We start from the raw sequence: 19068 nt of genomic DNA, 5'->3' as shown, positions 1-19068 counted from the left end.
CGACGTAAAATGCGTCGAAGCGAGGCGACGACGTAAATGCGTAACGTGACGAGAGAAGGAGGACAAGGGGGAGGGAGGGAGCGGAGGTTTCAGAGAGTAAACAAACAACGAGGAGACGGGCTGAGTGCGGAACAGGGTCTTTTTTTTTTTTTTTATTATTATTATTATTAACAACAGCTTTTAGTCCTTCTTGGCGGCGGCCTTCCTCATGGCGGCCAGCACGTTGCTGAGCTCCTCCCTCTTCCTCTTGGCCCGGATGTGGGTCCCGATCTGCCGGGAACAACAAGAGAGGGTTCCGTCAGCGAGAACTACAAGAGACGGCTCCGCGCGCGCTCTTTTCCACATCAACTCACCCTCTTCTTGATGAACTTGAGCGCGCGCTTGTCCTTGGACACCTTGAGCAGCTCCATCGCGCGGCGCTCGTACGGCGCGAAGCCGCACACCTCGCGGATCATGTCCCGCACGAACTTGCTGTGCTTGGTGAGCCGCTGGAGGAGGAGGAGGAACCGGAGAGCGCGTTAGCTTCCCGGTTAGCCGTTAGCTCCACCACCCGCCCGCCCACCCACCCCCTCCCCGGCTCCCCGGTCCGCTCTTACCCCGCGCCGGCGGCTGTGTTTCGGCGCCGTCACGTTCTTGGTGACGGGGTGGCCCTTGTTGAGGCCGACGGCCATGGGGTAGCGGATCGCCATGTCTGAAACACATCAACACAACCCCGTTCAAAAATCCACATTTCCGCCGCGAGACCGCTCCGCGGAGCTCCGGTGGAGTCCGCGCGGAGGAGCGGCGGCGGGGAAAGCGTCGGATGGAGGCGGATGGAGGAGATTTGACGCGGATTGCAGAGTTTCTCCCCGCTCGGTTGTTTGGCTCACCTACAAACAGCGACGGAGTCAAAACCGGAAGGAGCGTTCTCGGGGCCGGAAGTGGATGTAGTGACAACCAAGCCCCGCCCACATTGCCGCGACAGGAAGCGCAACCGTCAGGATCTGTTTTTTAATTAAATAAATTAAATTATAACACGTTGAGAAAAATATTAATAATAAAAGAGTTGTTTGAAGAAAAAAAATATCCTAAAATAACCTAAAATAACAATCATAAATTCTTAACAATAAATACTTTATTTAATGGACAAAGCGGACAGAATCTGCCCGCCTCTTCACAAAGCATACAAACACACGGAGTATCACGTTAGTGGCGGTGCAACACTGCCCCCTGCAGGGCTCCAAACCACACCGCACAAGCCGTGGGCCGGCCAGCAGCGGGTGGAGTTATTAGTGGTGCACCAGCGCCCCCTGGAGGATTGCAGACCACACTGCAGGAAGCTTTTCTATCAGGCCGAAAACGGGAGCGAAGCAGCAGTAGAACCAAGAACCGGTCTGGCTGGGACCCTCTTTTAGAGAGAGCACCTTCCGGGTTCTACTGGTCTGGGTTGCACTGGTCTTGGTCCTCCAGGTCTAGGTTCTACAGTTCCAGGGGGTGCAGTTGAAGAAGTCCTGGTCCTTCTGTAGGTCCAGGCTCCACAGATCGGGGGGATGCAGTCCTGGGTCTACAGGTCTAAGTCTAAAGGTCTCGGTAGTCCAGGTCTAGGTCTAGCTCTACACGTCTAGGCGGTCCAGGTCTAGGTGGTCTACTTCTAAAGGTCAAGGTGGTCCAGGTGCAGGTCTACAGATCTAGGTGGTCTTGGTCTAGGTCCACAGGTCTATGTCTTTAGGTCTAGGTGGTCCAGGTCGAGGTCTAAAGGTCCAGGTCTACAGGTGTGGGTCTAAAGGTCTACATTTGCAGGTCTGGGTAGTCCAGGTCTAGGTGTTCCAGGTCAACGTCTACAGGTCTAGGTGGTCCAGGTCCAGGTGGCTCAGGTCTAGGTCTACAGGTCTAGATGGTCCAGGTCTACAGGTCTAGGTAGTCCAGGTCTACAGGTCTAGGTGGTCCAGGTCTGCAGGTCTAGGTAGTCCAGGTCTAGGCCTACAGGTCTAAGTGGTCCAGATCTAGGTCTACAGGTCGAGGTAGTCCAGGTCCAGGTCTACATGGTCCAGGTCTACAGGTCCAGTTCTTTAGGTCTAGGTCTACAGGTCTAATTGTTCTAGTTCTAGGTGGTGAAGGTCTAAGTCTACAGGTGTAGGTGGTTCAGGTCCAGGTCTACAGGTCTAGATCTACAGGTCTAGGTGGTCCAGGTCCAGGTCTACAGGTCTAGATCTACAGGTCTAGGTGGTCCAGGTCTACAGGTCTAGATCTACAGGTCTAGGTGGTCCAGGTCCAGGTCTACAGGTCTAGATCTACAGGTCTAGGTGGTCCAGCTCTACAGGTCTAGATCTACAGGTCTAGGTGGTCCAGGTCTACAGGTCAAGGTGGTCCAGGTCTACAATTCTAGATCTACAGGTCTAGGTGGTCCAGGTCTACAGGTCTAGGTGGTCCAGGTCTAGGTGGTCCAGGCCTACAGGTCCAGGTTCTAGATTAATTGTACACATTTCAGGGTCTTGTAGGATTTTATTGACATAAAGACAAAAACAGTAGAAAAAAAAACAGCCGGATTTTTCTGTGGCGGTCCTGGTCTGGATCCTGGTCTGGATCCTGGTCTGGATCCTGGTCTGGATCCAGACCGGGATCAGGACTCTCTTCCAGTCCTCCTCCTGCCTCAGTCGGTCTGGGGGGGCTCCTGGGGTTCCCGGTTCACTGGAACAAGAAGAGCATGTGGTGTAGCAATGAGACAGACAGGAAGTGCTACCAAACAGACAGGAAGTGGAATGAGAAGGGCAGGAAGTGGAACGAGACAGACAGGAAGTGGAATGAGACAGACAGGAAGTGGAAAGAAACAGGATGCGCAACCAAACAAACAGGAAGTGGAATGAGAAAGGCAGGAAGTGGGATGACAGACGGAAGACAGGGCAACCAAACAGACAGGAAGTGGAATGAGACATACAGGAAGTGGAAAAAACAGACAGGAAGTGGAATGAGACAGACAGGAAGTGGAATGAGACAGGCAAGAAGTGCAACCAAACAGACAGGAAGTGGAATGAGGACAGGAAGTGGAAAAAACAAACAGGAAGTGGAACAAAACACACAGGAAGTGGAATGAGACAAACAAGACGTGCAACAAAACAGACAGGAAGTGGAATGAGGACAGGAAATGGAAAAAAACAGACAGGAAGTGCAACCAAACAGACAGGATGTGGAATGAGGACAAGAAGTGGAAAGAAACAGACAGGAAGTGGAATGAAGCAGAAAGGAAGTGGAACCAAACAGACAGGAAGTGGAATGAGAAAGGCAGGAAGTGGGATGACAGACGGAAGACAGGGCAACCAAACAGACAGGAAGTGGAATGAGACATACAGGAAGTGGAAAAAACAGACAGGAAGTGGAATGAGACAGACAGGAAGTGGAATGAGACAGGCAAGAAGTGCAACCAAACAGACAGGAAGTGGAATGAGGACAGGAAGTGGAAAAAACAAACAGGAAGTGGAACAAAACACACAGGAAGTGGAATGAGACAAACAGGACGTGCAACAAAACAGACAGGAAGTGGAATGAGGACAGGAAATGGAAAAAAACAGACAGGAAGTGCAACCAAACAGACAGGATGTGGAATGAGGACAAGAAGTGGAAAGAAACAGACAGGAAGTGGAATGAAGCAGAAAGGAAGTGGAACCAAACAGACAGGAAGTGGAAAGAAACAGACAGGAAGTGGATGAGACAGACAGGAAACGGAACCAAACAGACAGGAAGTGCAACCACACAGACAGGAAGTGAAGTCAAAGGGACAAGAAGAGGAACCAAACAGACAAAGCGGAATGAAACACACACAGGAAGTGGAAGGAGACTGACAGGAAGTGGGATCAGACCCGGTCCCGGGTCCAGATGTAGACCCGGTGGACCCCTCCCCTACCTTCCTCCCGGGCCTTCATGCGGGCCACGAAGTTGTAGCTCTTGTTGCGGCGGTAGTTCTCGTAGGGGTCGTCCAGCGAGACCCCCACCCCCTTGTACTGGTCCCACTTGTCCCGGACGTCGCCCCCCTTGATGGGGTCCTGGATGCCTTGCTCCTTGGCGCCGAGGCCGCCGGAACCGCTCCACCCTGGAGGAGGAGGACCAGTTTAGCTGGGGGGGTGGGGGGGTTAAAGGGGGGGGGGGGGACTGGAGGAAGACCACGTTACCCATCTTCATGAGCAGCTGGTGGCCCTTGTTCTCCTCCCCGAGCCGGCTGTCCGGGCCCCCCTTGGAGGACCCGGCGGGGGGGCCGGCCTGCTGGGAGGGCGAGGAGGAGGAGGAGGAGGGAGGGGGGCTGCGGCGCGGCTTGGCCGGCGAGCGGGACCGGGAGCGGGACCCGGAGGACCGGGAGCGGGAGCGCGAGCCGGAGGAGGAGCGCGACGAGCTGGAGGAGCGCGACCGGGACGACTTGGAGGACGGCGAGCTGGACCGGGACGAGGACCGGCCCCTGGGGGGAGGGAGGGAGGGGGGGTTAGTAGAGACCGGGGGGGGGGGGGGGGGGGGGGGGGGGGGCAAAGGTAGGGACCGGGACAGACCTGCTGCGGCGCTCCGGGACGCCCCTCTTCCTCCGGGCTCTCATCTTGGCTCGGAAGAACTCGTAGAGACCATTCTGCTCCCAGCCCTCACTGGAGACAGACGGACAGGAAGTGGAATGAGACAGACAGGAAGTAGAATGAGACAGACAGGAAGTGGAATGAGACAGACAGGAAGTGGAAAGAAACAGACAGGAAGTGGAATGAGACAGACAGGAAGTGGAACCAGACAGACAGGAAGTGGAAAGAAACAGACAGGAAGTGGAATGAGACAAGACAGGAAGTGGGAAGAAACAGACAGGAAGGGCAACCAAACAGACAGGAAACGGTGTGAGGACAGGAAGTGGAAAGAAACAGACAGGAAGTGGAATGAGACAGACAGGAAGTGGAATGAGACAAGATGGGATGTCAAAAGAAACAGGAAGTGGAATGAGGGCAGGAAGTGGAAAAAAAAAGCAGGAAGTGGAATGTAACAGACATTAAGTGGAATGAGACAGACAGGAAGTGGAACCAAACAGACAAGGAGTGGAAAGAGACAGACAGGAAGTGCAACCAAACGGATAGGAAGTGGAATGACAGACAGGAAGTGGAAAGAAAATAGACAGGAAGTGGAATGAGGAAAGGCAGTGGAATGAGACAAACAGGAAGTGGAAAGAGACAGACAGGAAGTGGAACCAAACAGACAGGAAGGGGAAAGAAACACAGGAAGTGGAAAGAAACAAACAGGAAGTGGAAAGAAACAGACAGGAAGTAGAATGAAAATGACAGAATGTAGAATGCGACAGACGGGAAGTGGAATGAAACAGACAGGAAGTGGAAAGAGAAACCGGAAGTGGAACCAAGCAGATAGGAAGTTAAATGAGACAGACAGGAAGTGGAATGAGAGGGACGGGAAGTGGAACCACAGCCCCCCCCCTCCCCCCCCCTCCAGGTGCGTCACCTGTTGCGCGGCCGGTCGTGGGACGGCGGGCTGTAGAAGGCCTCCACGGCGGCCAGCAGGCGGTCGCTGGGCGGCATGGGGGGGGGGCAGCCGGATGTCTTTGGGGTCCAGGGCCTTGTAGTCCGAGTCCTCCAGCTGCACCAGGGGGGCCATCAGGCCGGCCGGCAGGTCGAAGTACGGCACGTTGGGCACCAGGCTGGGGTCCTCCTGGGCCGGGGGGGGCCGCTGCCGCACGTGGGGGGAGTGGCCGTTGAAGCCGTGCGGGGGAGGGGGCGGCGGGGGCGGCGGGCCGCCCCCCCACGGGGGGTGGTCGCCCCCCATGCCCGGCGGCGGCAGCCTCTGGTTGGGGTGGTGGTGGTGGGGAGGGGGGGGCGGACCTCCAGGGAGGTCTGCGGGGGGGGGCGGGGGGGGGGGGGGGGGGGGCGGAGAGGGAAGACTGTTAGAACTGAGACCACCACCAGGCAGGAAGTGGAAGCACACAGGAAGAAGAACCACAGAAACAGGAAGTGGAATCAGACAAACAGGAAAAGGAACCAGACAGACAGGAAGTGCAATCAAGACAAACAGGAAAAGGAACCAGACAGACAGGAAGTGGAATCAGAGAAACAGGAAAAGGAATCAGATGGACAGGAAGTGGAATCAGAGAAACAGGAAAAAGGAATCAGACGGACAGGAAGTGGAATCAGAGAAACAGGAAAAGGAATCGGACGGACAGGAAGTGGAATCTGACACACAGGAAGAGCAATCAGACAAACAGGAAAAGGAATCAGACAGACAGGAAGTGGAATCAGACAAACAGGAAAAGGAACCAGACAGACAGGAAGTGCAATCAAGACAAACAGGAAAAGGAACCAGACAGACAGGAAGTGGCATCAGACTAACAGGAAAAGGAATCAGACAGACAGGAAGTGCAATCAAGACAAACAGGAAAAGGAACCAGACAGACAGGAAGTGGCATCAGACTAACAGGAAAAGGAATCAGACAGACAGGAAGTGCAATCAGACAAACAGGAAAAGGAACCAGACAGACAGGAAGTGGACTCAGAGAAACAGGAAAAGGAATCAGACAGACAGGAAGCGCAATCAGACAAACAGGAAAAGGAATCAGACAGACAGGAAGTGCAATCAGACAAAAAGGAAAATGAACCAGACAGACAGGAAGTGGCATCAGACTAACAGGAAAAGGAATCAGACAGACAGGAAGTGCAATCAGACAAACAGGAAAAGGAACCAGACAGACAGGAAGTGGAATCAGACTAACAGGAAAAGGAATCAGACAGACAGGAAGTGGCATCAGACTAACAGGAAAAGGAATCAGACAGACAGGAAGTGCAATCAGACAAACAGGAAAAGTAACCAGACAGACAGGAAGTGCAATCAGACAAACAGGAAAAGGAACCAGACAGACAGGAAGTGGAATCAAGACAAACGGGAAAAGAAATCAGACAGGAAGTACAATCAGGCAAACAGGAAAATGAACCAGACAGACAGGAAGTGCAATCAGACAAACAGGAAAAGGAACCAGACAGACAGGAAATGGAATGGGACAGACAGGAAGTGGAATGAGACAGACAGGAAGTGCAATCAAGACAAACAGGAAAAGGAATCAGACAAACAGGAAGTTGAATCAGACTAACAGGAAAAGGATCCAGACAGGAAGACGAATCACAGAAACAGGAAGTGGAATCACACAGATAAGAAGTGCAATCCGACACACAGGAAGTGCAACCACACAAACAGGAAGTGGAGCCACCCACCTCCAGGGAAGTCCCCCTGAGCGTAGTCGAAGCGGTGGGGGGGGTACGGCGCCCGCTCGAAGTGATGGCGGGGGGGGAAGTCGTCCTGCATGAAGCGGGGGGGGAAGCGGCCGAAGCTGTGCGGCGGCGGCGGGGGGGGCTGGTTGAAGGGCGGCTGGGGGGGGAAGGGCCCCCGGAAGTGGGGGGGTCTCTGGAGACACAGAGGCATGGATGAATGAGGGCACTTTAAGTTGTCCGGGGGGGGGGGCGAGTCAGCACAGACCTGCATGCGTGGGGGGAAGGGGGGCTCCCTCTGGCCCCAGGGCGGCCCCTCAGGCTGGCCCCCCCACGGCGCCTGCTGCTGCTGCTGCTGCTGCTGCTGCTGGTCGTAGGACTTCCAGCAGGGGGGGCCCGGCGGCCCCGGCTCCGACCCGCTCCACAGGCCGGCGTCTCGGGGCGGCGGCGGGGGGCCGCCGCTCCAGCCGCCGGGGGGGTCCCGCGGCTCGCTCCACATGCCCTCGTGGCTGTTCCAGGGGGGGCACGGAGGGGGGGGCTGGTTGGGGTCGAAGGGCGGCTGCGGGGTGGAGAGGGCAGACAGTCCAGAACCAGAGAGAGACGGGGGGGGTGTTAGAGGCGGGGGGGGGGGTTTACCGGCTGGGAGGGGTTCCAGGGCCCCATGTGCTGCGGGTCGAACCAAGCGGGCTTGCTGGGGGGCAGATCGCCGGGGTCCTTCGGGCCGTCGAACTCCGGCAGGGGGGGGGGCTTCACGTCGCCTGCACACACGGCACACAGTCAGGGAGGGGCCCGCGCGGCTAACGGCGCTATCATCGCAGTTAAAGCTAACACAGCCGGACCGGCGGGGGGGGCTGCGGCGGCGGCGGCGGCGGCGGGGGGGGGCTTCTCGGGCTCCGCCTGCTGCTTCAGGCTCAGCACGAAGTCCTCGTGCTGGGTCTTCAGGGCCTGGATCTGCTGCTGGAAGGCCAGCTGGACCGGCTGCACCACGGCCGCGTACTCCGTGATCAGGGCCGCCTGCAGGGGGAGAGGGGGAGGAGCCAGGCAGTGAGAGTGGGAGGGGCCCACAGCGTGGGGGGCGGGGCTACCGGCGGCGGGCCTCACCTGGTACTGGCCCAGACCCAGCGCCGGGTTCTGCAGCTGCTGGATGGTCTCCTCGTCAAAGTAGCCGTTCTTCTCCCACAGCTGGAGCAGCTGGACGCAAACAGGAAGTGGAACGAGGCAGGTGAACAAACAGGAAGTGGAACGAGACGGGGGAACAAACAGGAAGTGGAACGAGACGGGGGAACAAACAGGAAGTGGAACGAGACGGGGGAACAAACAGGAAGTGGAACGAGACAGGGGAACAAACAGGAAGTGGAACGAGACAGGGGAACAAACAGGAAGTGGAACGATACGGGTGAACAAACAGGAAGTGGAGCGACACAGGCAAACAAACAGGAAGTGGGACAGGACAGGTAAACAAACAGGAAGTGGAACGAGACAGGTAAACACACAGGAAGTGGAACGAGACAGGTAAACAAACAGGAAGTGGAATGAGACAGGTAAACAAACAGGAAGTGGAACGAGACAGGGGAACAAACAGGAAGTGGAACGAGACAGGTAAACACAGGAAGTGGAAGGAGACAACTAAACAAACAGGAAGTGGAACGAGACGGGTAAACAAACAGGAAATGGAATGAGACAGGTTACAAAACAGGAAGTGGAACGACACAGGCAAACAAACAGGAAGTGGGACACGATATGTAAACAAACAGGAAGTGGAACGAGACGGGTAAACAAACAGGAAATGGAATGAGACAGGTTACAAAACAGGAAGTGGAACGACACAGGCAAACAAACAGGAAGTGGGACACGATATGTAAACAAACAGGAAGTGGAATGAGACGGGTAAACAAACAGGAAATGGAATGAGACAGGTTACAAAACAGGAAGTGGAACGACACAGGCAAACAAACAGGAAGTGGGACACGATATGTAAACAAACAGGAAGTGGAACGAGACGGGTAAACAAACAGGAAATGGAATGAGACAGGTTACAAAACAGGAAGTGGGACACGATATGTAAACAAACAGGAAGTGGAATGAGACAGGTTACAAAACAGGAAGTGGGACACGATATGTAAACAAACAGGAAGTGGAATGAGACAGGTAAACAAACAGGAAGTGGAACGAGACAGGTAAACAAACAGGAAGTGGAACGAGACAGGGGAACAAACAGGAAGTGGAACGAGGCAGGTAAACAAACAGGAAGTGGAACGAGGCAGGTAAACAAACAGGAAGTGGAACAGGACAGGTAAACACAGGAAGTGGAAGGAGACAACTAAACAAACAGGAAGTGGAACGAGACAGGTAAACACAGGAAGTGGAAGGAGACAACTAAACAAACAGGAAGTGGAACGAGACGGGTAAACAAACAGGAAATGGAATGAGACAGGTTACAAAACAGGAAGTGGAACGACACAGGCAAACAAACAGGAAGTGGGACAGGATATGTAAACAAACAGGAAGTGGAATGAGACAGGTAAACAAACAGGAAGTGGAACGAGACAGGGGAACAAACAGGAAGTGGAACGAGGCAGGTAAACAAAGAGGAAGTGAAACAGGACAGGTAAACACACAGGAAGTGAAAGGAGACAACTAAACAAACAGGAAGTGGAATGACATAAACAAACAGGAAGTGGAATAAGACAGGTTACAAAACAGGAAGTGGAACGAGACAGGGAAACAAACAGGAAGTGGAACAGGACAGGTAAACGAACAGGAAGTGGAACGAGACAGGTAAACAAACAGGAAGTGGAACAGGACAGGTAAACGAACAGGAAGTGGAACGAGACAGGTAAACAAACAGGAAGTGGAACAGGACAGGTAAACGAACAGGAAGTGGAACGAGACAGGTAAACAAACAGGAAGTGGAATGAGACAGGTAAACAAACAGGAAGTGGAATGAGACAGGTTACCAAACAGGAAGTGGAACGAGACAGGTTACCAAACAGGAAGTGAATAAACAAACAGGAAGTGAGATAACACAGGTAAAGAGGAATTGGATCCGGGCAGGAAGTGAAACAAGAACGACCAAAGACGGCGCGGAGCCCAAACAGGAAGTGGGCCCGGCCGCCATCTTGGATGGGTCCGCTCACCCGCGTGATCTTCTGCTGCTTGTCCTCCTCCACCGACAGGAAGCTGGTGCAGTAGATGGGGACGACCACCTTCTGCAGCGCCGCCAGCAGGTCCTTCTGCTGCTTCCTCTGGCTGGAGACACGGAGACGCGGTGAGCGGGCGGCGGCGGCGGCGGCGGGGACGGCCAGGCGGCGGCGGCGGCGGGGAATACCAGTGGTGCAGCACGTCGTTGGTGAGGTAGATGAGGTGCAGGCGCAGCTCGAAGTGCGCCGTGTCGGCGGTGACGCGGTCGCGCAGGTGCGCCGTCATGAGCTGGCAGTGCTGCGGCGTCTTGGCGTTGCTGAACATCCAGTTCTTGCCGGCGGAGATGGCGTCCTTGGTGCAGGTGTCCACGATGGGCTGCAGCAGGGCGTCGAACTCGCCCACGTCCAGCTGCGTCTCCTGCAGGAGCTGCTGCGTCCGGCGCTCCGCCGCCGCCGCGATGGCGGCGCTCACCTGCTCCTGCGAAGCCGGTTGGGGGGGGACACGCTCAGGTCCTTTCCGCTCCGGGCCGCGGCGCCCCGGTTCGATTCCCCCCCCCTCCCTCACCTGTCTCAGGGCGTGCAGGTGCTGCTCCTGCTGCTGCAGGTTCCAGCGGCTCTGCTGGATCAGCTGCTCCACCGGCGGCGGAGGGGGCGTGGCCTCGCCGTCGCCGGCGTCTGCGGGAGGCGAGGCGCAGCGGTGACGTTAAGGCTACGCTAGTGCTAGCTCCTGACGTTAAAGCTATGCTAGTGCTAGCTCCTGACGTTAAAGCTATGCTAGTGCTAGCTCCTGACGTTAAAGCTACGCTAGTGCTAGCTCCTGACGTTAAAGCTATGCTAGTGCTAGCTCCTGACGTTAAAGCTATGCTAGTGCTAGCTCCTGATGTTAAAGCTATGCTAGTGCTAGCTCCTGATGTTAAAGCTATGCTAGTGCTAGCTCCTGATGTTAAAGCTATGCTAGTGCTAGCTCCTGACGTTAAAGCTATGCTAGTGCTAGCTCCTGACGTTAAAGCTATGCTAGTGCTAGCTCCTGACGTTAAAGCTATGCTAGTGCTAGCTCCTGACGTTAAAGCTATGCTAGTGCTAGCTCCTGACCTTAGAGCCTTGCTAATGCTAGTTCCTGACGTTAGAGCCATGCTAATGCTAGCTTTTGACATTTTACAAAACATTAGCAGCTATGCTAATGCTAACGGAGGTGTTCCAAAACTTGAGAAAGCTATGCTAATGCTAACTGAGATGTTCCTAAACTTTGGAAGCTATGCTAATGCTAGCTTCTGACGTTAGAGCCATGCTAATGCTAGCTTCTAGCACTTTCCAAAACATTAGAAGCTATGCTAATGCTAACGGAGGTGTTCCTAAACTTTAGAAAGCTATGCTAATGCTAGCTTCTGACATTTTCCAACAAATTAGAAGCTATGCTAATGCTAACGGAGGTGTTCCGAAACTTTAGAAAGCTATGCTAATGCTAGCTTCTGACATTTTCCAACACATTAGAAGCTATGCTAATGCTAACTGAGGTGTTCCAAAACATTAGAAGCTATGCTAATGCTAACGGAGGTGTTCCTAAACTTTAGAAAGCTATGCTAATGCTAGCTCCTGACATTTTCCAACACATTAGAAGCTATGCTAATGCTAACAGAGGTGTTCCTGAACTTTGGAAAGCTATGCTAATGCTAGCTTCTGACATTTTCCAACACATTAGAAGCTATGCTAATGCTAACTGAGGTGTTCCAAAACATTAGAAGCTATGCTAATGCTAACGGAGGTGTTCCTAAACTTTAGAAAGCTATGCTAATGCTAGCTCCTGACATTTTCCAAAACATTAGAAGGTGTGCTAATGCTAACGGAGATGTTCCAAAACATTAGAAGCTATGCTAATGCTAGCTTCTGACATTTTCCAACAAATTAGAAGCTATGCTAATGCTAACGGAGGTGTTCCGAAACTTTAGAAAGCTATGCTAATGCTAGCTTCTGACATTTTCCAAAACATTAGAAGGTGTGCTAATGCTAACGGAGGTGTTCCAAAACATTAGAAGCTATGCTAATGCTAACGGAGGTTTTCCCAAACTTTAGAAAGCTATGCTAATGCTAGCTTCTGACATTTTCCAACACGTTAGAAGCTATGCTAATGCTAACTGAGGTGTTCCAAAACATTAGAAGCTATGCTAATGCTAACGGAGGTGTTCCCAAACTTGAGAAAGTTATGCTAATGCTATCTCCTGACATTTTCCAACACATTAGAAGCTATGCTAATGCTAACGGAGGTGATCCAAAACATTAGTAGCTATGCTAACGCTCAGCGTGCCGTCGAGGGGGGCGGGGCCTGCAGCCAAAACGGGGGGGGGGGGGCGGGGCCAACTCACGCGGCTGCTGCTCGGCGGCCAGCCGGAGCTTGTAGTAGCCGAAGTGCTCGCCGCCGAACAGGAAGGAGAACTTGGGGTTGTCCTTCTGCTTCTCCATGGTCATCTTCTCGAACTCGGGCCCGTTCCGGGCCACGAACTGCGCCAGCTTGTCGATGACGTTCCGCAGCTCCTGGTCTGGAGGTGGGAGGAGCGCCCCGCAGGAACGTCAGTGAGCAAACAACACAAAAAATATTTGATTTAATAATAAGAAATATTATTATTATTTCTATTAATATTAAACAATAAAAAAAAAACAAATATTAATACTATTATTAAAATCTTTGTTCAGTAAAATATATCATTATACAAAAATGAAAAATAATTGTAAAAAATAATTCTACTTTTTGAATTCCATTCATTTTTTCCTTTATTCAACAACATATTGTTATAAAAAATTAAAGAAATGTATTAAAAAAAATTTAAAAAATAAGAAAAATATATTCTGTTTTTGGACAATCATTCAAAATTCTTTGTTTAATAAAATATATTATTATAGAAAACTGAAAAAAATTGTAAAAAAAAAATACTTTTTGAATTCCATGCTTTTTTTTCTTTATTCAATAATATATTATTATAAAAAAATTTAAAATGTATTAAAAAAAATTAAAAAATGAGAAAAATATATTCTACTTTTGGACAATCATTCAAAATTCTTTGTTCAATAAATAATATTATTACACAAAAATAAAAAAAATGTAAAAAAAAATTCTACTTTCTGAATTTTATTCATTTTTTTCTTTATTCAATAATATATTATTATACAAAAATGAAAAAAATTGTAAAAAAACAAATTCTACTTTTTGAATTTCATTCATTTTTTCCTTTATTAAATAATATATTATTATACAAAAATGAAAAAAAATTGTAAAAAAATAAATTCTACTTTTTGAATTTCATTCATTTTTTCTGTATTCAATAATATATTATTATAAAAAAATTAAAATGTATTAAAAATTAAAAAATATATTCTACTTTTGGACAATCATTCTAAATTCTTTGTTCAATAAATAATATTATTACACAAAAATAAAAAAAAAATGTAAAAAAAAATTCTACTTTCTGAATTTTATTGATTTTTTTCTTTATTCAATAATATATTATAAAAAAATTTTAAAATGTATTAAAAAAAGGAAAATATATTCTACTTTTGGACAATCACTCTAAATTCTTTGTTCAATAAATAATATTATTACACAAAAATAAAAAAAAATTGTAAAAAAAAAATACTTTTTGAATGCTTTCTTTTCTTTATTCAATAAAATATTATTATAAAAAAATTAAAGAAATGTATTAAAAAAAAATTTAAAAATAAGAAAAAATATATTCTACTTTTGGACAATCATTCTAAATTCTTTGTTCAATAAATAATATTATTATACAAAAATGAAAAAAAAATGTAAAAAAATATTCTACTTTTTGAATTTCATTCATTTTTTTTCTTTATTCAATAATATATTATAAAATTTTTTTTAAAATGTATTAAAAAAAGGAAAATATATTCTACTTTTGGACAATCATTCTAAATTCTTTGTTCAATAAATAATATTATTACACAAAAATGAAAAAAAAATGTAAAATAATATTCTACTTTTTGAATTTCATTCATTTTTTTTCTTTATTCAATAATATATTATAAAATTTTTTTTAAAATGTATTAAAAAAAGGAAAATATATTCTACTTTTGGACAATCACTCAAAATTCTTTGTTCAATAAATAATATTATTACACAAAAATAAAAAAAAAATTGTAAAAAAAAAAATACTTTATGAATTTAATGCTTTCTTTTCTTTATTCAATAAAATATTATTATAAAAAAATTAAAGAAATGTATTAAAAAAAAATTTAAAAATAAGAAAAAATATATTCTACTTTTGGACAATCATTCTAAATTCTTTGTTCAATAAATAATATTATTACACAAAAATAAAAAAAAAAATGTAAAAAAAAAAATCTACTTTTTGAATTTCATTCATTTTTTTCTTTATTCAATTATATATTATTACACAAAAATGAAAAAAAATTGTAAAAAAAAAATTACTTTTTGAATTTAATGCTTTCTTTTCTTTATTCAATAATATATTATTATAAAAAATTTAAAAAAATGTATTAAAAAAATTTAAAAAATAAGAAAAATATATTCTACTTTTGGACAATCATTCTAAATTCTTTGTTCAATAAATATTATTATTACACAAAAATAAAAAAAAATGTAAAAAAAAAAATCTACTTTTTGAATTTCATTCATTTTTTTCTTTATTCAATTATATATTATTACACAAAAATGAAAAAAAATTGTAAAAAAAAAAATTACTTTTTGAATTTAATGCTTTCTTTTCTTTATTCAATAATATATTATTATAAAAAATTTAAAAAAATGTATTAAAAAAATTTAAAAAATAAGAAAAATATATTGTACTTTTGGACAATCATTCTAAATTCTTTGTTCAATAAATAATAATACTACACAAAAATAAAAAAAAAAATGTAAAAAAATTGTACTTTTTGAATTTCATTCATTTTTTTCTTTATTCAATTAAATATTATGATACAAAAATGAAAAAAATTGTAAAAAAATAAATTCTACTTTTTGAATTTCATTATTTTTTTTTCTTTATTCAATAATATATTATTATTCAAAAATGAAAAAAATTGTAAAAAAATAAATTCTACTTTTTGAATTTCATTCATTTTTTTCTTTATTCAATAATATATTATTATAAAAAAATTAAAATGTATTAAAAATAAGAAAAATATATTCTACTTTCGGACACTCAGTCAAAATCCTTTGTTCAATAAAAATTGTTATACAAAAATGAAAAAAATTGTAAAAAAAAATTCTACTTTTTGAATTCCTTCCATTTTTGTCTTTATTCAATAATATATTGTTATAAAAAAATTTAAAAAATATATTAAAAAAAAATTAAAAAATAAGAAAAATATATTCTGCTTTTGGACAATCATTCAAAATTCTTTGTTTAATAAAATATATTATTATAGAAAACTGAAAAAAATTGTAAAAAAAAATACTTTTTTAATTCTATGTTTTTTTTTTTCTTTATTCAATAATATATCATTATAAAAAATTAAAATATGTATTAAAAAAAATTTTAAAAATAAGAAAACTATATTCTGCTTTTGGACAATCATTCTAAATTCTTTGTTCAATAAATAATATTACACAAAAATAAAAAAAATGTAAAAAAAAAATCTACTTTTTGAATTTCATTCATTTTTTTCTTTATTCAATAATATATTGTTATAAAAAAATTAAAAAATGTATTAAAAAAATTAAAAAATGAGAAAAATATATTCTACTTTTGGACAATTCAAAATTCTTTGTTCAGTAAATAATATTATTACACAAAAATAAAAAAAAATGTAAAAAAAATTCTACTTTTTGAATTTCATTCATTTTTTTCTTTATTCAATTAAATATTATGATACAAAAAAGAAAAAAATTGTAAAAAAATAAATTCGACTTTTTGAATTTCATTCATTTTTTCCTTTATTAAATAATATATTATTATACAAAAATGAAAAAAAATTGTAAAAAATAAATTCGACTTTTTGAATTTCATTCATTTTTTCCTTTATTAAATAATATATTATTATACAAAAATGAAAAAAAATTGTAAAAAAATAAATTCGACTTTTTGAATTTCATTCATTTTTTCTGTATTCAATAATATATTATTATAAAAAAATTAAAATGTATTAAAAATAAGAAAAATATACAAAAATGAAATATACAAAATAAAAAAAAAATGTAAAAAAAAATTCTACTTTTTGAATTTCATTCATTTTTTTTTCTTTAGTCAATAATATATTATTATAAAATTTTTTTAAAAAAGTATTAAAAAAATTAAAAAATAAGAAAAATATATTCTACTTTTGGACAGTCGTTCAAAACTTTTTGTTCAGTAAAATAGATCATTATACAAAAATGGAAAAAATAGAAAAAAAATTTCTACTTTTTGAATTTCATTCATTCTTTCCTTTATTCAATAATATATTATTTTAATTTTTTTAAATGTATTAAAAAAAATTCAAAAATAAGATTTATTTTACTTTTTGACATTCATTCAAAATGTTCCTTAATTCTAGAAAATATACTATTATTATTAAAAAAAATACATAATTTTTTTAAAAATAAAAATATATTTCTACTTTGGGATTTTCATGCTATTTTTTGCTTTATTAAATAAAATATATCATTATAAAAATATGTATTTTTAAAAAATAAAATAAAAAAATATATACTCTACTTTTTGAAATTCACTGAAAAATCTTTCTTTTTACAATAAAATATATTATTATTAATATTAATATTATTAAATAAAACATAAATGAGATGAAAACAATGTAAAAAATATATTCTACTTGTCGGAATTAATTTTTCGTCATTCAATGAAATTTATTATTATTATTACAAAAAGAAAAAAATGTAGAAAATTTTTTAAAAAATAAGAAAAATGTAGTCTACTTTTTGACATTCATTCAAAATTGTGTTCAATAAAATATATTATTATAAAAAACTGTAAAAAAAAACATTTGTTTTAAAGTAAAAATACATTCTACATTCAAAATGTATATTTATTCAAAAAAATTATATTATAAAAAAATTTTTTTTAATTTTTTTTTAAATACATTCTACTTTTTGCAATATATTGAAAATTTGTCAATATTCAATACATTATTAATATTATTATTATTGTTATTATTATTAAATAAAAAACTAAATGAAATTAAAAAAATTACAAAAACATATTCTACTTTTCGAAATTCACCTTTCGTCATTCAATAAAAAAAATTCTTTATTCAATGAAATATGCTATTATAAAATATAAAAAAAATCCAAAAAATAAATTTAAAATAAAAAATGTATTCTGCTTTTTGAGATTCATTCAAATTTCTTCTATATTCAAATATATTATTATTATTATTATTATTACTATAAAAAAATAAAAAAATGTAAAAAAAATCAAGAAAAATGTACAGTACTTTTTTTTTCTCTATTCAATAAAATGTATTATAAAAAATGTAAAAAAAAATTAAATTAAAAAAATAAACTCCACTTTTTTAAAATCATTTAAAATTTGTATTTAATCAATAAATTATTTTATTATTATAATTATTACCATTATTATAAAATAATAAACAAATGACAAAAAATATATAAAATATTCAAAAAAATTTATTTTAATTGTGACATTCAAATTTTTTCTTTCTTCAATAAAAATTGTTATTATTACAAGAAATACAAATAATAAAATGTATTCTAATTTTTGACATTCATGCAAAACATTTTATTCATTTAATAATTTTTTAAAGCGCTATATAAGTGTAGACCATTTTATTCAATTAATACAAATTCAAACATTTCTTTGATTATTATTATTATTCAATCAATACTCATTCAGTTATTGTTCAATTAATACAAATTGAAACATTTTAGATTGACATATTTCTTTACTATTTTTATTATTATCATTTTTGTCATTATTATTCTTATAAAAAAAAAGAATTGAAAAAAGCATTTTAGTTTTCGACATTCATTCAAAAATTTGCTTTATTCAACAAATATTTATGCTTCTGAAACAAATAAAATAAAAAAAAGTATTCTGCTTTTTGACATTCATTAAAAAAAATATATTATTCAATTAATATAAATTAAAATATTTCGGATAGAAGTATTTCTTTAGAAATAAATTTTATTAATAAAATAAAAAAAAAAATGAAAAAAAACATTAAAATATATTCAATTAACACAAATTGAAATATTTATTTCCACAATCTGAACTTGCTGTTGCAAATCAATCATTAAATAAATTTAATAAAGTAATTTGATTCCTTGTTTATTTACGAAGCAGCGTTAGCATGTAGCATTAGCATCGCTCCGATTCCGACCACCGGCAGTCGGGTTAAATTCGTTTCTTAGCGTTCCGCGTGCGGAACCCTGACCGGGATAGGGACGGGCGGACTGATAACCGGGCCGTGAAGACACATAACTACACATTTAACGGACAGCTGGAGGAAAAACGAGCATCTTGTGTTCGTCCGCGCTGCGCGTTAGCCGCGATGCTAAGTGATGCTAGCGTTCGCGGCTCGAGCTCGGCCGGGGCTGTTACCTTCCGGGGGATTGGCGTCCATGGTGGACTCGCGGCCGCGGAAGAGAAGAGTCTTTCGGCGGGTGGATGAAGTCTCCGAGCGGGCAAGAAAGAAAACCTTGCGACTCCCGTGCGGAGAACCGGGACGGAGGGCTCGGTTACACCGGAGGAGGAAGGTCCGAGGAGAGGACGGAGGAGCCTGGAGCCGGGAGTCTACAGAGC

The 19068-nt window shown here is 42.0% G+C and overlaps 2 protein-coding genes across 2 annotated transcripts; both read right to left on the bottom strand.

Moving 5' to 3' along the window:
* Positions 1 to 172: 172 nt before the first annotated feature.
* Positions 173 to 915, bottom strand: rpl36 (ribosomal protein L36). Its single transcript, XM_030087655.1, has 4 exons — positions 870 to 915; positions 597 to 691; positions 354 to 488; positions 173 to 270 (listed from the first exon to the last, which is right to left on the bottom strand). Exons 2-4 carry the CDS (start codon positions 687 to 689, stop codon positions 181 to 183), a joined length of 318 nt encoding a protein of 105 aa, XP_029943515.1. The 5' UTR covers positions 690 to 691; positions 870 to 915; the 3' UTR covers positions 173 to 180.
* Positions 916 to 2461: 1546 nt separating this feature from the next.
* cherp (calcium homeostasis endoplasmic reticulum protein) lies at positions 2462 to 19049 on the bottom strand. Its single transcript, XM_030087668.1, is given in 16 exon segments — positions 2462 to 2667; positions 3878 to 4063; positions 4143 to 4423; positions 4512 to 4601; positions 5449 to 5534; positions 5536 to 5837; positions 7206 to 7395; positions 7468 to 7758; positions 7836 to 7957; positions 8039 to 8213; positions 8301 to 8390; positions 10337 to 10448; positions 10528 to 10817; positions 10905 to 11014; positions 12700 to 12873; positions 18868 to 19049. Coding segments are annotated over 16 exon segments (2559 nt in total). The 5' UTR covers positions 18890 to 19049; the 3' UTR covers positions 2462 to 2629.
* Between the last annotated feature and the right edge of the window lie 19 nt (positions 19050 to 19068).

Source organism: Salarias fasciatus, unplaced genomic scaffold, assembly GCF_902148845.1.
Source record: "Salarias fasciatus unplaced genomic scaffold, fSalaFa1.1, whole genome shotgun sequence".
Lineage (NCBI taxonomy): Eukaryota > Metazoa > Chordata > Actinopteri > Blenniiformes > Blenniidae > Salarias > Salarias fasciatus.
Note: the sequence above shows the minus strand (reverse complement) of the source record. Positions and strands in the feature narration are given on the sequence as shown.